Here is a 16,186-nt window from a genome sequence, read left to right on the forward strand (position 1 = left end):
TCAAAGTATTTTATTCTTACAAGATAAAACTTGATGTGTTGTTATAACTACATTTTATATTTTCTATATTAGCTTATGAAAAAAAACCACAACATCATGCATCAAATATCTTGAATTGTACACTGACACAACTGAAAGGGGATTTCAGTGGTTGATAGCACATGTTTTAAATCCTAGCCAGCAACTAATATGAGCTCAGCAACTACAACTTAAAGAGCACTTACTTGACATGGGCACTTGAGCAGAATTTTTGGCTGTGTTGTTTTTTCTCTGCTTGTGAGAGACCAAACAGTGTCCATACACCTGTCCTGCCAGCTGATGCCAGGTTATTGTCCCTCAGTGTGTGACTAATTGCCACTCCGGTGCCGAGGTGTCCCTCTCACACGACCTTAGGCAGCCTGACTCGTGAACACAGCACAAAAGCTCTTTCATGTGTATTGTCTTATTTTGCTGATAACAATAATCATCTTTAATTTTTTTGTTAATTGTTAGTAACTCCTAGGTCTAGGTAAGAGTATTTAATAAAATATATTTAATCTAGATTCTCTCTAATACCACAAATTGAAGATATCTATCATGATCGTAGTACATTTCTACATTTAATTTTTTAACTGATAACTGTAAGAGTTACACACTGGGTTAGTAAAGGAGTGCCGGGTTGCCAGCGTTGACCTTGACAGGGAGACAGTGATGGAACTGTAATAAGGGCTGTCTTTTTCATTCACATAGTTCCCACCCTTGAAGACCCCTCCATCTCCATCGAAGCATTTGATATTATCCAGAAGAATTGTTGGTAATTGCTTAATTTATTTGACTTGAATGCACAGCAGGGTCAAACATATCTTTATTCATATATTTACCTATTAGAGGGCCCATGCACTCAAAAACGCTTTAAGTTCATTTACACAGTAATTTTCAAAATTAAATCTTGAAAAGATCAAGGAATGATCAGTTGTCATACTTCTAAATTCATTTCATAAATAATATGAAGACCACTAAAGCATATCTATTTACTTTATTTACTTAGCACAGATTTCACTAAATTAGGTTAAATAAGTTTTTGCACAGACTTTTACTCCCCAATTTATTTTCTTTGAACCAAGAGGAGAAGGGTGGGTGTTGGCTGGGGTAGCACTTTCACAGTCTTGTCCAATGGTCTTTCTTAAATTAGCTATGGGGGCAGGAAGCTCCCTCCCTGTGCTGACAGAAGGAGGAGCCTGCGCTTGTCACTGTCTACTGTTTCATTATTACCTGCACAGCCCTGCAGCATTCACCACACTTGTGTCTCTGTGTGACCACACAGAAACAGAGAGAGACAGAGGGGACAGACTCCAAGGCCCAAACCATCAGAAAGAAGTTTCTTCTTTGATGCTTTTTCCCAACTTGGGAGAGTAATCTGCCTGCTACTGCTGACTTGTAAAATAAATTGCAAGGCAACTAGCAGTGGACATGGCCGGTTGTCTGCAAAGTTGCCAGCTTTGTAAAAAGTGGGCATATTTGAGATGCCTGCTTGTGACGTTTTCTCTCAGCTTTTCTCTTGCCTCAGTAGATGCAGAGCCATTTGACCCAGCTCACCTCTATCACCACAGATCTGGACCTAATGAAGACAACATCATCATTGCTAACAATGGGATCAGAGTGCCCTTTGGGAGGTCTGTGTATCTGGACCCTGTGAATGACCTGGTAACAGAGGTGCAGCCCGGTGACCGCTGCCACATCACAGTTTTGGACAATGACCCATTGGCCCAGAAACCTGGGATGCTGAGCCCTAAAAAGTTCCCCTGCTCATTTGGACTGGATGAAGTGAAATACACTCATTTTGGATCTCGGAGCCCCAGCAAGGATCGTGTGAAGCTGCAGCTTCGTTACGACTCCCAAACGGACACAGTTATTATCCCTTTCATGCTGGAGGTGGAGGTGGTTTTCCAGCAGCTTGAGATCCTCACCAGGAATATGCCTCTTAATGTAGAAAAGCTCAATGGTGACAGTACCCCTATTGACAAAAAAGCTCTGGAGTTTTCCTTTGAGGACGGTGTCACACAGTGTAAGATCACCACTCTGGTCGGCGCTGGAGGTCTTCCCAGGTATGGCACGCTTTTAAATAACCCCACCAATGGCCAAATGATTGACTGTGATGAGTTTGTGAAACAGGGTATTCGCTACAAGCACACTGCTAAAACAAACTCACCAAACAGAGACTATATTCCAATGATGGTGGAGCTGCAAGATAATGAAGGCAACACTATAATGCAAGAGCATTTCCAAATGATGGTTAGAATCAGAGAGGGTTCAGAAAATACTGCTCCTAAACCCAGCTTTGTAGCCATGATGATGATGGAGGTTGATCAGTTTGTGATGACAGCTATTACAAGCGACATGCTGGCTGCTGAAGATGTTGAATCTGACCCAGATGATTTAATCTTCAACATTACTTCACCTCTGAGCCCTCAGCAGGGTTATATCATCAGTACAGATGATCAGAACCTGCCCATCACCTCCTTCTATCAGAGAGACATCAAAGATCTTAAAATAGCCTATAAACCACCCTCAGAGGACTCAGAAGTAGAGAGGATTTTCCAGCTAGAGTTTGAAATCGTAGACACTGATGGTGCTGTGTCCGATACATTTGCTTTTATGATTGTGGTGAAGCCTATGAATACCATGGCTCCTGTAGCAACCAAAAATACAGGGCAACTATTGTTTGAAGGACAATCCCGAGCACTCTCCAGCTCCCAGAATTTAGAGATTAGTGATGAGGATAACCTAGAAGATGTCAGAATCACTGTTGTCGATGGCTTAAAGCATGGAGACCTGACCGTGCTTGGAGCTCGCAGGAAATTCTTTACACCTGCCGATCTAGATGCCGGCATTGTGGTGTACCAGCATGATGGCAGCGATACTTATAGCGACAACATTATTTTTAGAATGAGTGATGGCAGTAATGAAGTGGAGTTTTTGTTCCCTATCACTATTGCTCCGACTGATGACGAGCCCCCTATTATCAATGCTAACACTGGTCTGGTGCTTTTCAAGAATGAAGTCATGCAGATCTCTCCTTTCATCCTGAGTGCAACAGATATCGATTCAGAAGACTCCACCATAAAGTTTATCTTAGAGGCACCCTACTCCACTGTTGGGGAGCTACTACTAAGGCAAGTTGAGCTTCCATCTGACCCATCTCTCTGGAAGTTCAGTGAGACAGATGAGATGTTTGAGCAGGTGGTGACTGAGTGGTTTCAGCAGGATATTCTCGATGGAAAGCTTTTCTATCATCACATCGGACCCCATAGCACTACCACTGTCATTGATCAGTTTGTGTTTCGGGTTCAAGATGATAATGACCCACCTAATCAATCAGGTGAGCACATGTTCACTATCAAAATCCTCCCTGTTGATGACCTTCCCCCAGAGCTTTGTCCAGGCACCACCCTTCACATGACAGTACAGGAGTATGAGCTGACAAGCTTCAAGAAGAAATTCTTGTGTTATAGTGATTTAGATTCAGATGACAGGGACCTCAAGTATACCATCACTAAGTCCCCAACTGACACAGATGAGAACAATCCAGCCCCCTTAGGTGAAATTGTACTGACTGACAGCCCTGACACTGTAATTATAGAGTTCACACAGGCCCAGGTTAATCACCACAAAGTAGCTTACAAGCCTCCAGACCAGGAGCTGGGCATCACTCCAAAAGTGGCTCAGTTCACATTCATTGTGGAAGACACAGCTGGTAACACAGCAGAGGGACTATTCACCATTTTCCTACAGCCAGTTGACAACAAGCCCCCACTTATTACCAACACAGGTTTCACTGTTATGGAAAGAAGTACATACATCATTACTAGGATGGAGCTACATGCCACTGACACAGATACAGATGATGAAAATATCATCTTTACTGTGACCCAGATTCCTCGGTACGGGCATCTGCAGTACTTGGGGATCGACATGTCAAATAGTGAAACGTTTGTGCTTGAGGACATCGCAAATGGCCGCCTAAGTTACATACATGGTGGAGAAGAATCCCTCAGTGATGTTATCAAGCTTGACATCAGTGATGGTTACCATGACATACCAATCACCATCAAAATCACCATTGAGCCCGTCGATGATGAAACCCCCACAATTATGCTCCCAGCTGGTCTGCTCGGAGCATCCATCGATGTACTGGAGAATGGAGCAACAGAGATTACAAGCAACGTCATTCAGGGCCATGATGAAGACACAGATGACCTCATGCTCACTTTTATTGTAGAAGAACCTCCCAGGCTGGGTGAAATCCTGGTTAACGGTGCTCCTGCTGAGAGATTTACCCAGGAGGACATAATTAATGGGGTGGTCGTGTATGCTCATACATCTGGCGAAATTGGACCGGTCAGAAAACATGACTCCTTTAACCTAACTCTATCTGATTTGTCGGATCAGTGGGTCGTTGGTGGCAATAATGTCCAGGGTGTGACAGTCCATGTCACCATCCTTCCTGTTGACAGCATTCCACCTATTGTAAGCGTTGGAGAGCAGTTTGTTGTCGTGGAAGGGGAGAAAAATGTCATAACTCTGGACCACATTCAAGCCGAAGATATTGACACAGACAATGACGATATCCTATGCACCATCATCGTCCAACCAACATCTGGTTATGTGGAAAACATCTCCCCAGCCACAGGTTCTGAGAAATCCAGGGCAGGGACAGCCATAACTGCCTTTAGCATTAAAGATATTGCCCTCGGTCATATCCACTATGTCCAAAGCATCCACAAAGGTGTTGAACCGTTGGAAGATCGTTACACCTTCCGTTGTTCAGATGGTATTAACTTCTCTGAACGCCACTTCTTCCCTATAGTCATCATACCAGCCAATGATGAGAAGCCTGAAATTTTTATTCGTGAGTTTGTGGTAATGGAGGGCATGAGTCTGGTAATTGATACACCAATTCTGAATGCGGCTGATGCTGACATCCCTGGGGATGAGCTGCACTTTGAGATTATCAAAAACCCCAAGCATGGTACAATAGTTCAGCAGCTCAGCACTGGCACCATTCCTGTGGATAAATTCAACTTGGAACAAATCAAAGAGACATCCAACATTGTCTATGAACACGATGACTCCGAGACCAAAGAAGATAGCTTTGAAGTCAGACTCTCAGATGGAAAACATAAAGTGGAAAAAACAGTTCTTATCATGGTTATTCCTGTTGATGATGAGACACCAAGGATGGCTATAAATGATGGCCTTGATGTGGAGATTGGAGAGACAAAAGTCATCAGCAATAGGATTTTACAGGCCACAGATCTTGACTCTGAAGACAAAGACCTAACGTATGTTGTGCGCTATGGCCCTGGCCAAGGGTACCTCCAGCGAATCAGCAAGTTTGGTGACGTTTTAGGTAACATCACCCTGGGGATGAACTTCACACAGGACGAAATAGACAAACAGCTCATTCAATATGTACACACAGGCCAGGAGGGAATCCGTGACCTGCTGAAATTTGATGTAACAGATGGTATCAATCCCCTTATTGACCGTTACTTTTACATCAACATCGGAAGCATTGACATGGTCTTCCCAGATGTTATCAACAAAGGCGTGACTCTCAAGGAAGGAGGGAAAGTCACTCTCACCACTGACCTCCTCAGCACCACTGATATCAACAGTCCTGATGAATACCTCATCTTTAGCATCACAAGAGCACCTAGCAAAGGCCACTTAGAGAGCACTGACCACCCAGATGTTCCCATTTCCACCTTCACGCAACTGCAGCTTGCTGGCAACAAGATCTACTACATCCACACCTCTGATGATGAGATGAAAATGGACAGCTTTGAGTTCGAAGTAACAGATGGTTACAATCCTGTCTTCCGTACCTTCAGAGTGTCCATCACTGATGTAGATAATAAGAAGCCTGTCCTGACTATAAACAGGCTGGTTGTGGAAGAGGGAGAAACAAAGCTCATCACACCGTTTGAATTGACAGCTGAGGATTCGGACACCCCAGACAACCTGTTGCGCTTCATAGTCACCCAGGTACCAGTGCACGGACAGCTGCTTTTCAACAATACCCAACCAATCTCAACCTTTACCAAGCAGGACCTGAATGAGAACCTTATCAGCTATAAGCACGATGGCACTGAGACCAATGAAGACAGTTTCTCCTTCACTGTCACTGATGGCACACATACAGATTTTTATGTCTTTCCTGACACTGTGTATGAGACACGCAAACCCCAGATGATGACCATTCACATCAACACAGTGGACAATGGTGTGCCCCAGATTGTGGTCAATAAAGCTGCACCCTCACTGAAGGTCCTCCAAACAGGCCACCTGGGCTTTGTGATCACCAGCAAGGCCCTTCGATCAGAGGATCGTGACAGTCCCCAGAAGGCCCTGAAATACATCGTGTCTGAGGCTCCTCTACATGGTTTCATCATGAACACTGCCCTGGGCAATGACAGCATCAAAACCTTCTCACAAGGTAAGCTTAAATCACAGTATTAATCTTTTAACAGGGTTTTGAAAATTTAAGCTGTATTAATCATATCAGCTTTATTAGATGATAATATCATATAATAATATCTTCTTAAGTGAGTTTTTTCTGCCATAATAGAAAATTATGAATTATTGATGAACAAAATAAGATCTTTCTTATTGGTATCAAAGATAAGAAATGTGTGACAAATAATGATTAGTTGTGGATGTATATAATAAAAAAGTTAAGATACTGCATTAAGATGCCATGCATATATAATGGAATTATTTATTATATAATTATACTAAAAATACTTATATTAGTGACACTCATGGCTGCAACTAATAGTAATAATAATCATCATCATCATTAACTGCAGGATAGGTTAGGATATTTGTAATAGGATTTTTCTAACTGATAAAACTTTTAGACTTTGCCTAAAACAATCCTGAATGCTTTGTATCAAATGTCCTCTGTGGCCCATATTACTTTGCAGCTTAAGGGCTGTAACTAAAACCTTGTTAAAGTGGCTTAGTCGTCACAGTTATCTTACCAAAGGTTTTCAGCTACCACTCAATCTCTCTATATTTGTCATACCAACAGCTGATATCAATGACATGAAGATCTGTTATGTGCTGTTGGATGGGAGCAACGCCACAAGTGATATCTTCTACTTCACAGTTGAAGACAATGGTAAGAACCCTTTCAAATTTCATACTTCTGTGCACTGACACCAAACTGGGGCCCATTACCAAGGAATCATTTGCCCGAAGGCTTTCCACAGACTTTATCTGTCTTTTTTAATGGCTTCTTAAAATTGAAACTTCCTGCTCTCTGTCAATCATCCAAGTGTTTGCATCACAAAGACTTAAGGCAGTTGGCCATGACTGACACCCAGTATAGAGCCGCCAACTCTTTTCACCCCACTGGAAAGGGTAGCAGGTTTAAAGGAAAGAGGTCAAATGAGACTTAAGCCAAACACTGACTGTTGGCTGGTAAAAGTGAAAGAGATGGGACTACCACATGCTCTAAACATTATTGTTAATGAACAATAGGGCCCATTCCCTCAGGGTGCTTCTCAGAGCTTTCAAATGTCCCCTTTCATTGTCGGTTTGAAGTGACACTGTGAAATGTGTAAAGGTTTTCATGATAAGAGGTTCCATTTATACTTTCTTCTTGGAATCATTCTCACAATAACAAAAAAACATGTTTTGGTTTGGCTGCGTAAATATCATTGCCTGCAAGTGCGTAAAAACTGAAAAGGGATGATATTTTGCGAATGTCATTATTTAAACAATTCTGGATATTTCTACGGAAACCTGGTCAATGATATTTGAGGAAGAGATATCAAAGAGATTCAAAATTTGTGATCAACATCCAGTACGGTCCTCTACATTACAGATAAGATCATACCTTTCTTTCTCATCTTACATTTTAACTCTGTGTTTTTACTGAAGATTAAATTTCCTTATGGCCCGCTGTCATATGAGCCTCACTTTTAAAATATTATTAATATCTACTGGTATAACATGAAAATCTGGTGGTCTCCTCATTTTAAAATATCTGCAAACATGTTCTTATCATCTTTATCCTAAAGAATTCACAACATTTGCATGGTACATGGCGATGAGTTACAGTATAATGTATAAGCTCTGCAGCTTGTCACCTCTGACTCTTCCGTAGTTTTACCCGAACGATATTACAAATATAGCAAATGCAAAGCAATAAAATGCAACAGGTGTCCTTTGCTCTTTTAGCATCAGCTATTAAATACCAAATAACATATGGAAAAGGCAATCAATGGAAGTGGGAAAGTTTAGTCTATAATTATGTTGGATTGGGGGTCATGTTAAAGCTAATACCACCATTACCATCATTGAGAAGGCAGGACCAGGAAGATGTGAGCTTTTACCAAATTACTGTCTTTTGTCAGTAAAGTGAAGCCACATTTTATCCTCAACTGCACGCCTACAAATTAACTCCTTCCCCGAACTGTAAGTGAAGCAGGTGATAATTTATTTTTATTGAGGGTCAGCAGCTCTGGCATTTCTTGGAATAGCCATTATTAATCTATAATGTCCACCAATATCCTTATTAATATTTCTTTACCTTACATTTGTGACCGATTAATCTGCTTTAAGCAAAGCTGGTTGGCATTCCTGTCTCTAAGTAAAGGTTTAACCACAGGAAGAGAACAAGGGCTTCAATTAGCTCAACAGTCCTTTTTCTGTTTGCTTTGCCACTTTGTTTAAGCTTCCAGCCAACTCAGCTGAACCAGGTGCAGTGGGGCAAGCTTGGACACAAAACAAAACCATGTTTCTACGTGACCATGGTTCACATGTAAAGGGCACAGACAAGGCCTTCAGCTCACACCACTGTATACAGTATATGTAATTAATAGCATCTGCATATATTATTCCACAGAACAGATAAACTGGTTATACACTCAGGATCACACATATACATAGGCACACGCACAGACAGACAGACGGACACACACACACACACACACACACACACACACACACATTCACATCCGGAAAAAAGATCAAATAGCAGATAAAAGTGGGATGAGCCAACTGGCGAATCACTAATGTGAAGTTTTGAAGAGGTGACTGCTGGGAGGGGAGGTGGAATTATCCTGGACATGTAGGGACATGTAGGTGGGGAGGATGCTGATGGTCAACCTATCTGCTTATAGATCTAAGTAGGTGAGCTATTTATGCGGGAAGGAAATCTCTAGGTCAGAAGTAATTTGCTCCCAATTCCACTACCTCTGTTAGGCATACTAACTAGTTTACATACTAGTTTAGTTTAGTTGGTCTGACAAAGAGAGACAGAAACAAAAAAGTAAACTGGTATTAGATCAAAACAGAGGTCTCTTCCTAAAGGAGAACTGATCACAATGATAGTCTGAGCTGTAAACCTCCTTTGTAAACAGTAGTGTTTTTTGTTGTTATTTTTGCCCTGAATTAAGTTTAATCATTGTGTTTCCTAGACGTAGCATTCTATAACAATTTACTTAAGTCGGTATGTCACACACAGCTTGAGTGTGATCTCACATAAGGGCATACTCCTCAGATGCACTGATATGAGCAGCTGCTTAAGGGTCTTAGTAGCCTTTAAAAGGTACCTGCCACTACATGTACTGCACTGAGGCTTCTTTACACACACACACACATACACACACACACACATACACACAAATCATTAACATATCCTCATGGATTAGTGTAGCAGTGTGGCATAATTTATAATAAGTCTTTCAGGCTCAAATGTTGCCAGCATGCATGTGTGTAACTGCAGATACAGGACATTAAGATCTTAATCAGAGATTTTAAGGTGCCAAGTGTGAGGCAAGAACAGCTTGTGTGTGGCCAGGCACAGCTGAAGTGTGGCTGTCGTAATTGTGTAACAAGTGTGTCTCAGTAAGAGGTCAGGAGTGGACATTTAGTTTCATGCCGGGAGTCTCAGTGTGGACCTGCTGGTCAGTGGTTAAATTCCAAACTCTGGAGAAGAAAGTGAGTTCTGACGAGTCAGGACACATCAATCAGTCTTTTAAACCTCTCACCTCTTTGCAGAAATGTGTCAGACATGCATAAATCCTTCACAGCAGAAATATGCAAAAACAGAATGATCAGATATAGTATGATATAAAATAAAGAAAAACCCCACAATGAATAAACCTCAGGAAGCTGCAATTTAGAATAATGTGGTGTTCTTGGGATTGTGTTCAGCTAAAGAAATTAATGAAGTCAAACTAAGTGGGTACTCCCAGTCTGGAAAATATGAGTCTATATACAGGCCTAAATACAGAGAAAATTAGGGCATCTGGCAAACTGCTAAAAAACAAAATTTACAATGTTGTTATACATGTTATTAAATCACATTACATCCAACAGGTGTGGTCATCTACTTTATTATTTAGAATAACTTATGAATTCTTGCAAAAATAGTAGAATAACAAACTTAAACCTCCAGTAATGATGTGGCAGTGACCTCAAAAACAAACTGTGGTTCAACTTGGGTCATTCTCGCTGTCTGCTGGGAATTTCTATGGGAAAAGCAATAACCTGTGTGCAAGTGACCAGGTCAGAAACTCCCTACAGCCATTCAAAGTGTGGGACACTGAGGCAATAAATACTTGTTTTTACAAGTGGATACACAGCTTTTGTATATCCTTGTCCATCAGGCATGGGCCCAGTGAGCCACAGGCTAAGAGAAGAAACCCTTACTTTACTTACTGTCAGACGTGTTGGGACATCTGTAGCTTTATGTTTGTTTCTAAGTCTAGGGACTGGTGCGATATGTATATGTCAGATCTTTAGACTTTCGAGTGTATTGGTCTGCCTATTCTTGCCAGTCTTAGGTGCAAGATAGTCTTAGATTACATTGCAACACTAATCAAACTCTCCTAATAAAGAAATGAGACGAAAAAGAACAGAGCCTCTGCATTCAGATAAGTTGAATCAGTCTCTTTTTCCAATAGCAACACTATAGTCTTCCAGCTCTGGAGAGGGATCATAGACCCCAGTGGGCTGAGTGTTATGTGATCATTCAGAGCCGTGAGAGGAATGCACTTCCTTGGAGACTCCAGACTCCAGGGCCACAGACAGAGCAGGGCCTGGAAGTGCAGTGGTATCCCGAGCAGACAGGTGTGTATGTGAGAAGGAAGGCTAAAGGGGGATCCCCTTTCAAAGCCATCCGTCACCCCACTCCAAGCTCTGCAGAAATCCAACCCATTCTCAGATAGCCCGATAACCCCCAGACTTCCACTGCGGAGGTACCCACTCTGGAGGGGCATTTCCCCACGGGGTGCAATAATACCAATAAAGAGAAAAGGAATGAAACAGAGCTGCAAAATGTGAATTTGACTGTGTGTACTATAGTTAGACTTTAGCCATTTTTCTTCAATACAGTGGGTGTATTCTCCTGTACAGTAGGACTACATGCTGATTGACAGAGCCATGTTACACCCCCACTTCCTAACTGTGTTTTGGGATCTTACATGTCACCCGTGTCAACAGTCACCAAGAGATTTACTGGCTAATGGTGCCACAGTCAGGGTCCCCTGTGACTAGAAGAAACTGAGGCCTCTCAGTCCCCCTCCACCACACCCCACTCTGTGTTCTCACTCTCCGTCCTTCCCTTCCTCTATGACCCCTTTGGGTATCGCTATTCTTTTTCTTTAGTGTGTTCATCTCTTTACCTCATCTCAATTTCTTTCCCTTCTCCTTCTTCACAAGGTTTTCTCCTACCCCTTTCAATGAACCATGGTATCACCTCATTCTTTGTCTGTCTTTCTCTTTTTGTCTTTTTTTCTTCAGCATTGATTTATGGTGTTTTGAGGACTGCTGGGGTGGGGAGTTATGATGTATGGCTACAGCGGTTATTCTTATCTGCTCTCATATGGCAAAGCTGTTGCTGCCCTAAGCCAAGCTGTCATTGAGTTACTCATACTGCTTTCCTTGTCCTTTTCTTTTTAGCCACACTAGCAGTGTGGCTTTACTGATGGCAATGTAGTTCTGTTGGTCAGTTCACCGCTTTGGTCCACATGACAACTTTTGAATGGATTGCCATTAGAGTTGGTAAAAACATACATGGGATGTATCTTCCTGTTTTTAGTGACCTTTTTACTCTAGCACCATGAGGTTGTCATTTGTGGTTTTGAGTCAAATGCACCAAAAACTATTGCTGCACACATTCATTTTCTCCTTAAGATGAAATGTAACAATCCGCATCGAATCCGCTGTACTTTGTTAAGAGTTAATCAGCAGATGTTAGCATGCTAAAAGGATTCACTACAATAGTGACCATCCTAAACATTATATAGCCCTGTTTTGTTTCTATATAACTATAATTTTTTAGCAGGATACATGACTTGACATCTGGACACTGTCCACTTTCCTCTCATCCTTGTTCATAATAGTTTGGTGAAAGGTAATGATTGTCAGTACCACATTTCTTAGTAGATTTCTCCAAAGTGTTGCAAATGTCTGTGTCACCATGCTGAGTGTGGCAAGCAAGGGCCAAAGAGGATGTAGCTCTCAGGCCCTGTCATGTTATGATTTGCAACATCCTCCAGAGATCACTTCACTGAAGCAGCGATCTAGCCACTGTAATGTGTCGATTTACAGCACATACTGCCACTGTCCGGAAGGAATGATTACAGTTATTAATACATTTAATCATGCAGCATTCCTAACATATGAATTCTTTGGATCACAGAGGGGAAGCTAAGCTAAGCTTAATTGAAAAATCTCTGAACTTATACAAATGTACAAGAATCAAAATAAAGATGAACTTTTGACATGTCCATGATTTAATGGAACATACTCTGAAAAATGCTCTGATATTTAAATTCCAATCATAGCTGACTGGAACGTCCTCAGTATTTATATCAACAGGATGATTAATGAGGAAATGCAATAATGGCAATGCTTGTCACTTGATGAGGATATTCTTAGAAGGTTGCTCTTCCTTGCATCATGTTGGTGAACGTCAGAGCTCCATATTGACCTTCCTTTCCAATGATATCTCCGGCCTGACCCACTATCCCACTGCAGCTATGTATGGCGCAGGCAGCAGGGCTGTGTAAATATGAGCTGACGAAGAATGCGCTGTCCAAGGACACTGGTGCAGGGAAAATCTGAGGCTGTAATGTCATGTATATGTTTTGATGATGCTTTGCTGGCACAGTTTATTGGATACTTTGAATTATATCAAGAGCACTCTTTTCGCTGAGTCATTCTGCCCTTCTGTACCCTCATCAAAATTGTTTCATAGTTTTCACAGCTTTTTTGATATTGACGAATTTTAATTAAATTCTGTACCAAAAGAACCTACATGAGCCTCTTTTTAGGAAGCTACTATGTGACTTTCAGCACTAAAATAAGTCTAGCAGCTTTTAATGAGGGGTTGCAGAGGATCCACTTCATCTCACTAAGGTCCTAAAACAGAAAAACATTGTCACACTTCCTTAATATTATTTCCCTGCCCATGTCAGTGATTAGCATCAATCATACTGAAGCTAATTTATTAAATAGCTGCTAACAGGAATATTTTTAGAAATGTGTGCGGCCAATAAACTTTTCATCCCAGCAGAAATGATGATGATTGTCAGTTTGAAAAGCTAATGGAAATGTGAGCTGAGCCAGGCAGCTACTGTGTGTATTGAATTTGATGGCCAGTCTAATATAGTATGCGTGTCATAAAAATTGTAATAAATAAGACCATGAATCATGTTTAAATTCATATAAGAGCAGCTAATGGACTTCTATGTTTGCAGCTATTTTTCTCCCAGGTCTTTAATTTGTCATTTTCTGTTTAGGCAAAGTTGAACTGTTTTCATCTCCCTCTGAAGTACTATGTCTGTGTTAACTTGGGAAGTCTGGCATCTTGATTATTTCTTGATTTGTTGAGACTCATGCCAACTCCAGCCTCAGTGTCTGACAGCATGTACAATAGAAGTGAGAGAAAGGGAGATTCGCCAGTCCTACACTGGTGTGAACAATGTGGAGGCAGGCAGGGAGATGCCATAGTGGTAGATCTGGCCCACCCAGACTGTGGCCTGCTGTCCCGCTCAGTTGTTCATCCCCTGAGCGAACAAAGCCGACACAGGGAGGAAGGGGAACTTGGAGGGGGAGGAGGCGGTGTGGAGTACAGCTGTCACTCTGCTCCACATAATATGGGAGTCTGGCGGGAAGGAGGGTTTTGCAGAACAAAGACAGACAGACAGACGGACAAAGACAGAGAGAGATCTCTGCTTTGATGATCTTGAACCCAGCCAGAAAATGGTTATCTTTCCTCTCTCAGTCGTTATGTTATTATGCGACTAAACAGTGAATGAGAATGACGAGCTGAGAAAGCGCTAGCAAAAAGAGATGTGACACTGGCATTTTGAACAGCACTGACAGAAGTAATGTTGGACAGAATTTTGCTTGTACAGCAAAAGAAAAGCACCTGTTGACCACACAGTGTTATAAAGTCACTGAACAGGCCAAGGGAAATGGCAGATGTCACTTATTCACATCTCTTCAGTCCTTTTGACTACAGGTGGTGGGAGCAATTATGCCTTTCTCAAGGTTATGACAAACAATTCTTAGCCCAAGATGAGCAAACTATCAAACAAAGTAAAAAAAAAAAAAAAAAAAAAAAAAAAAAATGTAATATTTTATTCATTCATGAATGAATGAATGAATGAATGAATATTTTATTATGAATCTAAGAATAAGCAAATTCTGATTTGATTACAGATAAATTACAGGCTAATAAACAAGTTGCCATATGATGACCATCATGACAAAACACGCAATCCCCTTGCGTCATTTCACATATGTTATGTTACACCTGTGCCTCCAGTTCACACGTACATATCAGGTAGTTCTATGGCAGACATGGAAAGGCAACACATTTCATCAGCTCTTTTTTCCCATCAGTCACTGCTAAGCTTGTCTGTTTTCACCATTTCTCTAGTCAGGAACTCAACACCTTACTACTGTTTAGTAGAAGAATATTCATGAGTCAGTTTAGTCAGTGGCTATTTATTATTTTTTGACTCTTTATCTATTAAAATATATTTTTTAATATAGGTATAGCACAGAATTTATACCTCAAGAAGTGCAACAGAAGACTGCTGCAAAATTTAATTTTTCAGCATTTTCTAAAAATCCAAAACAAATACATTGTTTTTGTACTACAGGTGTCTCTTATTCAGCACAATATATGTCTAGCAGCCTATGAAATACCAGCTGTGCTCTGGTCTGATTCATAAAAACTCCACTGTTTTACTCCTTGTCGAAATGCAGAAACCTAAAACTGACGGATTGCTTGATGTCAAAACAGAGGCAGCTTTTGGTTTTGGCTGTGTTTATTTGATAATCCTCTATGATAGCCGCTGGGTAATCTGCTCCAAGTAGGGCCAGTTGCCAGGACACACTTTCTCCAGCATAGAAACAATCTGATAACTGAAGCTTGTCAAGGACCCTCTTATTTTTTAACTTTACATCAGGTTGAAATGAGGGTGTTTTTCTCACGGAGACGAGAACTTGATTCTTTCTTGGTTGCAGCTTGAGACAAAGTTTATTCCATCAGAAGTTTATTCATTGAGCAGAATGCCTGAACTCTATAGTTTCCTTACAGAATGCAACAAAAGCATATGTTTGCTAAACTTACTTTATGCATGTACTGTATCAACACTTGAGGAATTCGGGGCGAGCAAAAACAGACATGATACATGTTTCCTGTATTTTTAGCCACAACTATTGGAAACCTGAGCATCGAGCATGGTTGAGGGTGGCTGTGCCCACTGGGCCCTGCTGCTCTATGTCGCTTCTCCTTCACCAGTGTGGGCTTAACCAGGGGATTCATGTGTCCATTCATATGTCCGTTTGTGTGTGTTAGATGGACAGAGTGGACAGTATAGGCAGAATAAGAGGTGCTGTCATTATTTGAACTCACTGTATACTTGTCATTTTTTTTCTGTGAGAAGAAATGTAAAACAGACTTCATGTGTACTGTCTCATCACCACATTTTCCAGGTAATTAACTGCAGCAGAGACATGATCCAATGTTATCATTATTCCAGAAAAAGCACTTTCCATTATCAGCTGATAACATCTACCATCTGAACACAACCCTCTTGTGACACCGGCTGGTTTGGCTCCAGTGTTGACATGTGTTCAGTGTTGACCCCCCTACCCCACACACACACAC

General features: G+C 41.3%; 1 protein-coding gene across 2 annotated transcripts in view; it reads left to right on the forward strand.

The window, feature by feature from the left end:
- Positions 1 to 1,449: 1,449 nt before the first annotated feature.
- The window catches only part of frem3 (FRAS1 related extracellular matrix 3), a 32,993-nt gene continuing 18,256 nt past the window's right edge, over positions 1,450 to 16,186 (forward strand). For both annotated transcript variants that reach the window (XM_022738125.1, XM_022738124.1), the window contains exons 1-2: positions 1,450 to 6,478; positions 7,076 to 7,165. In XM_022738125.1, coding sequence (XP_022593846.1) covers positions 1,450 to 6,478; positions 7,076 to 7,165 — 5,119 coding nt within the window. The remainder of the gene's footprint in view (positions 6,479 to 7,075; positions 7,166 to 16,186) is intronic.

Source organism: Seriola dumerili, unplaced genomic scaffold, assembly GCF_002260705.1.
Source record: "Seriola dumerili isolate Sdu_G_001 unplaced genomic scaffold, Sdu_1.0 BDQW01000035.1, whole genome shotgun sequence".
Taxonomy (NCBI): Eukaryota; Metazoa; Chordata; class Actinopteri; order Carangiformes; family Carangidae; genus Seriola; species Seriola dumerili.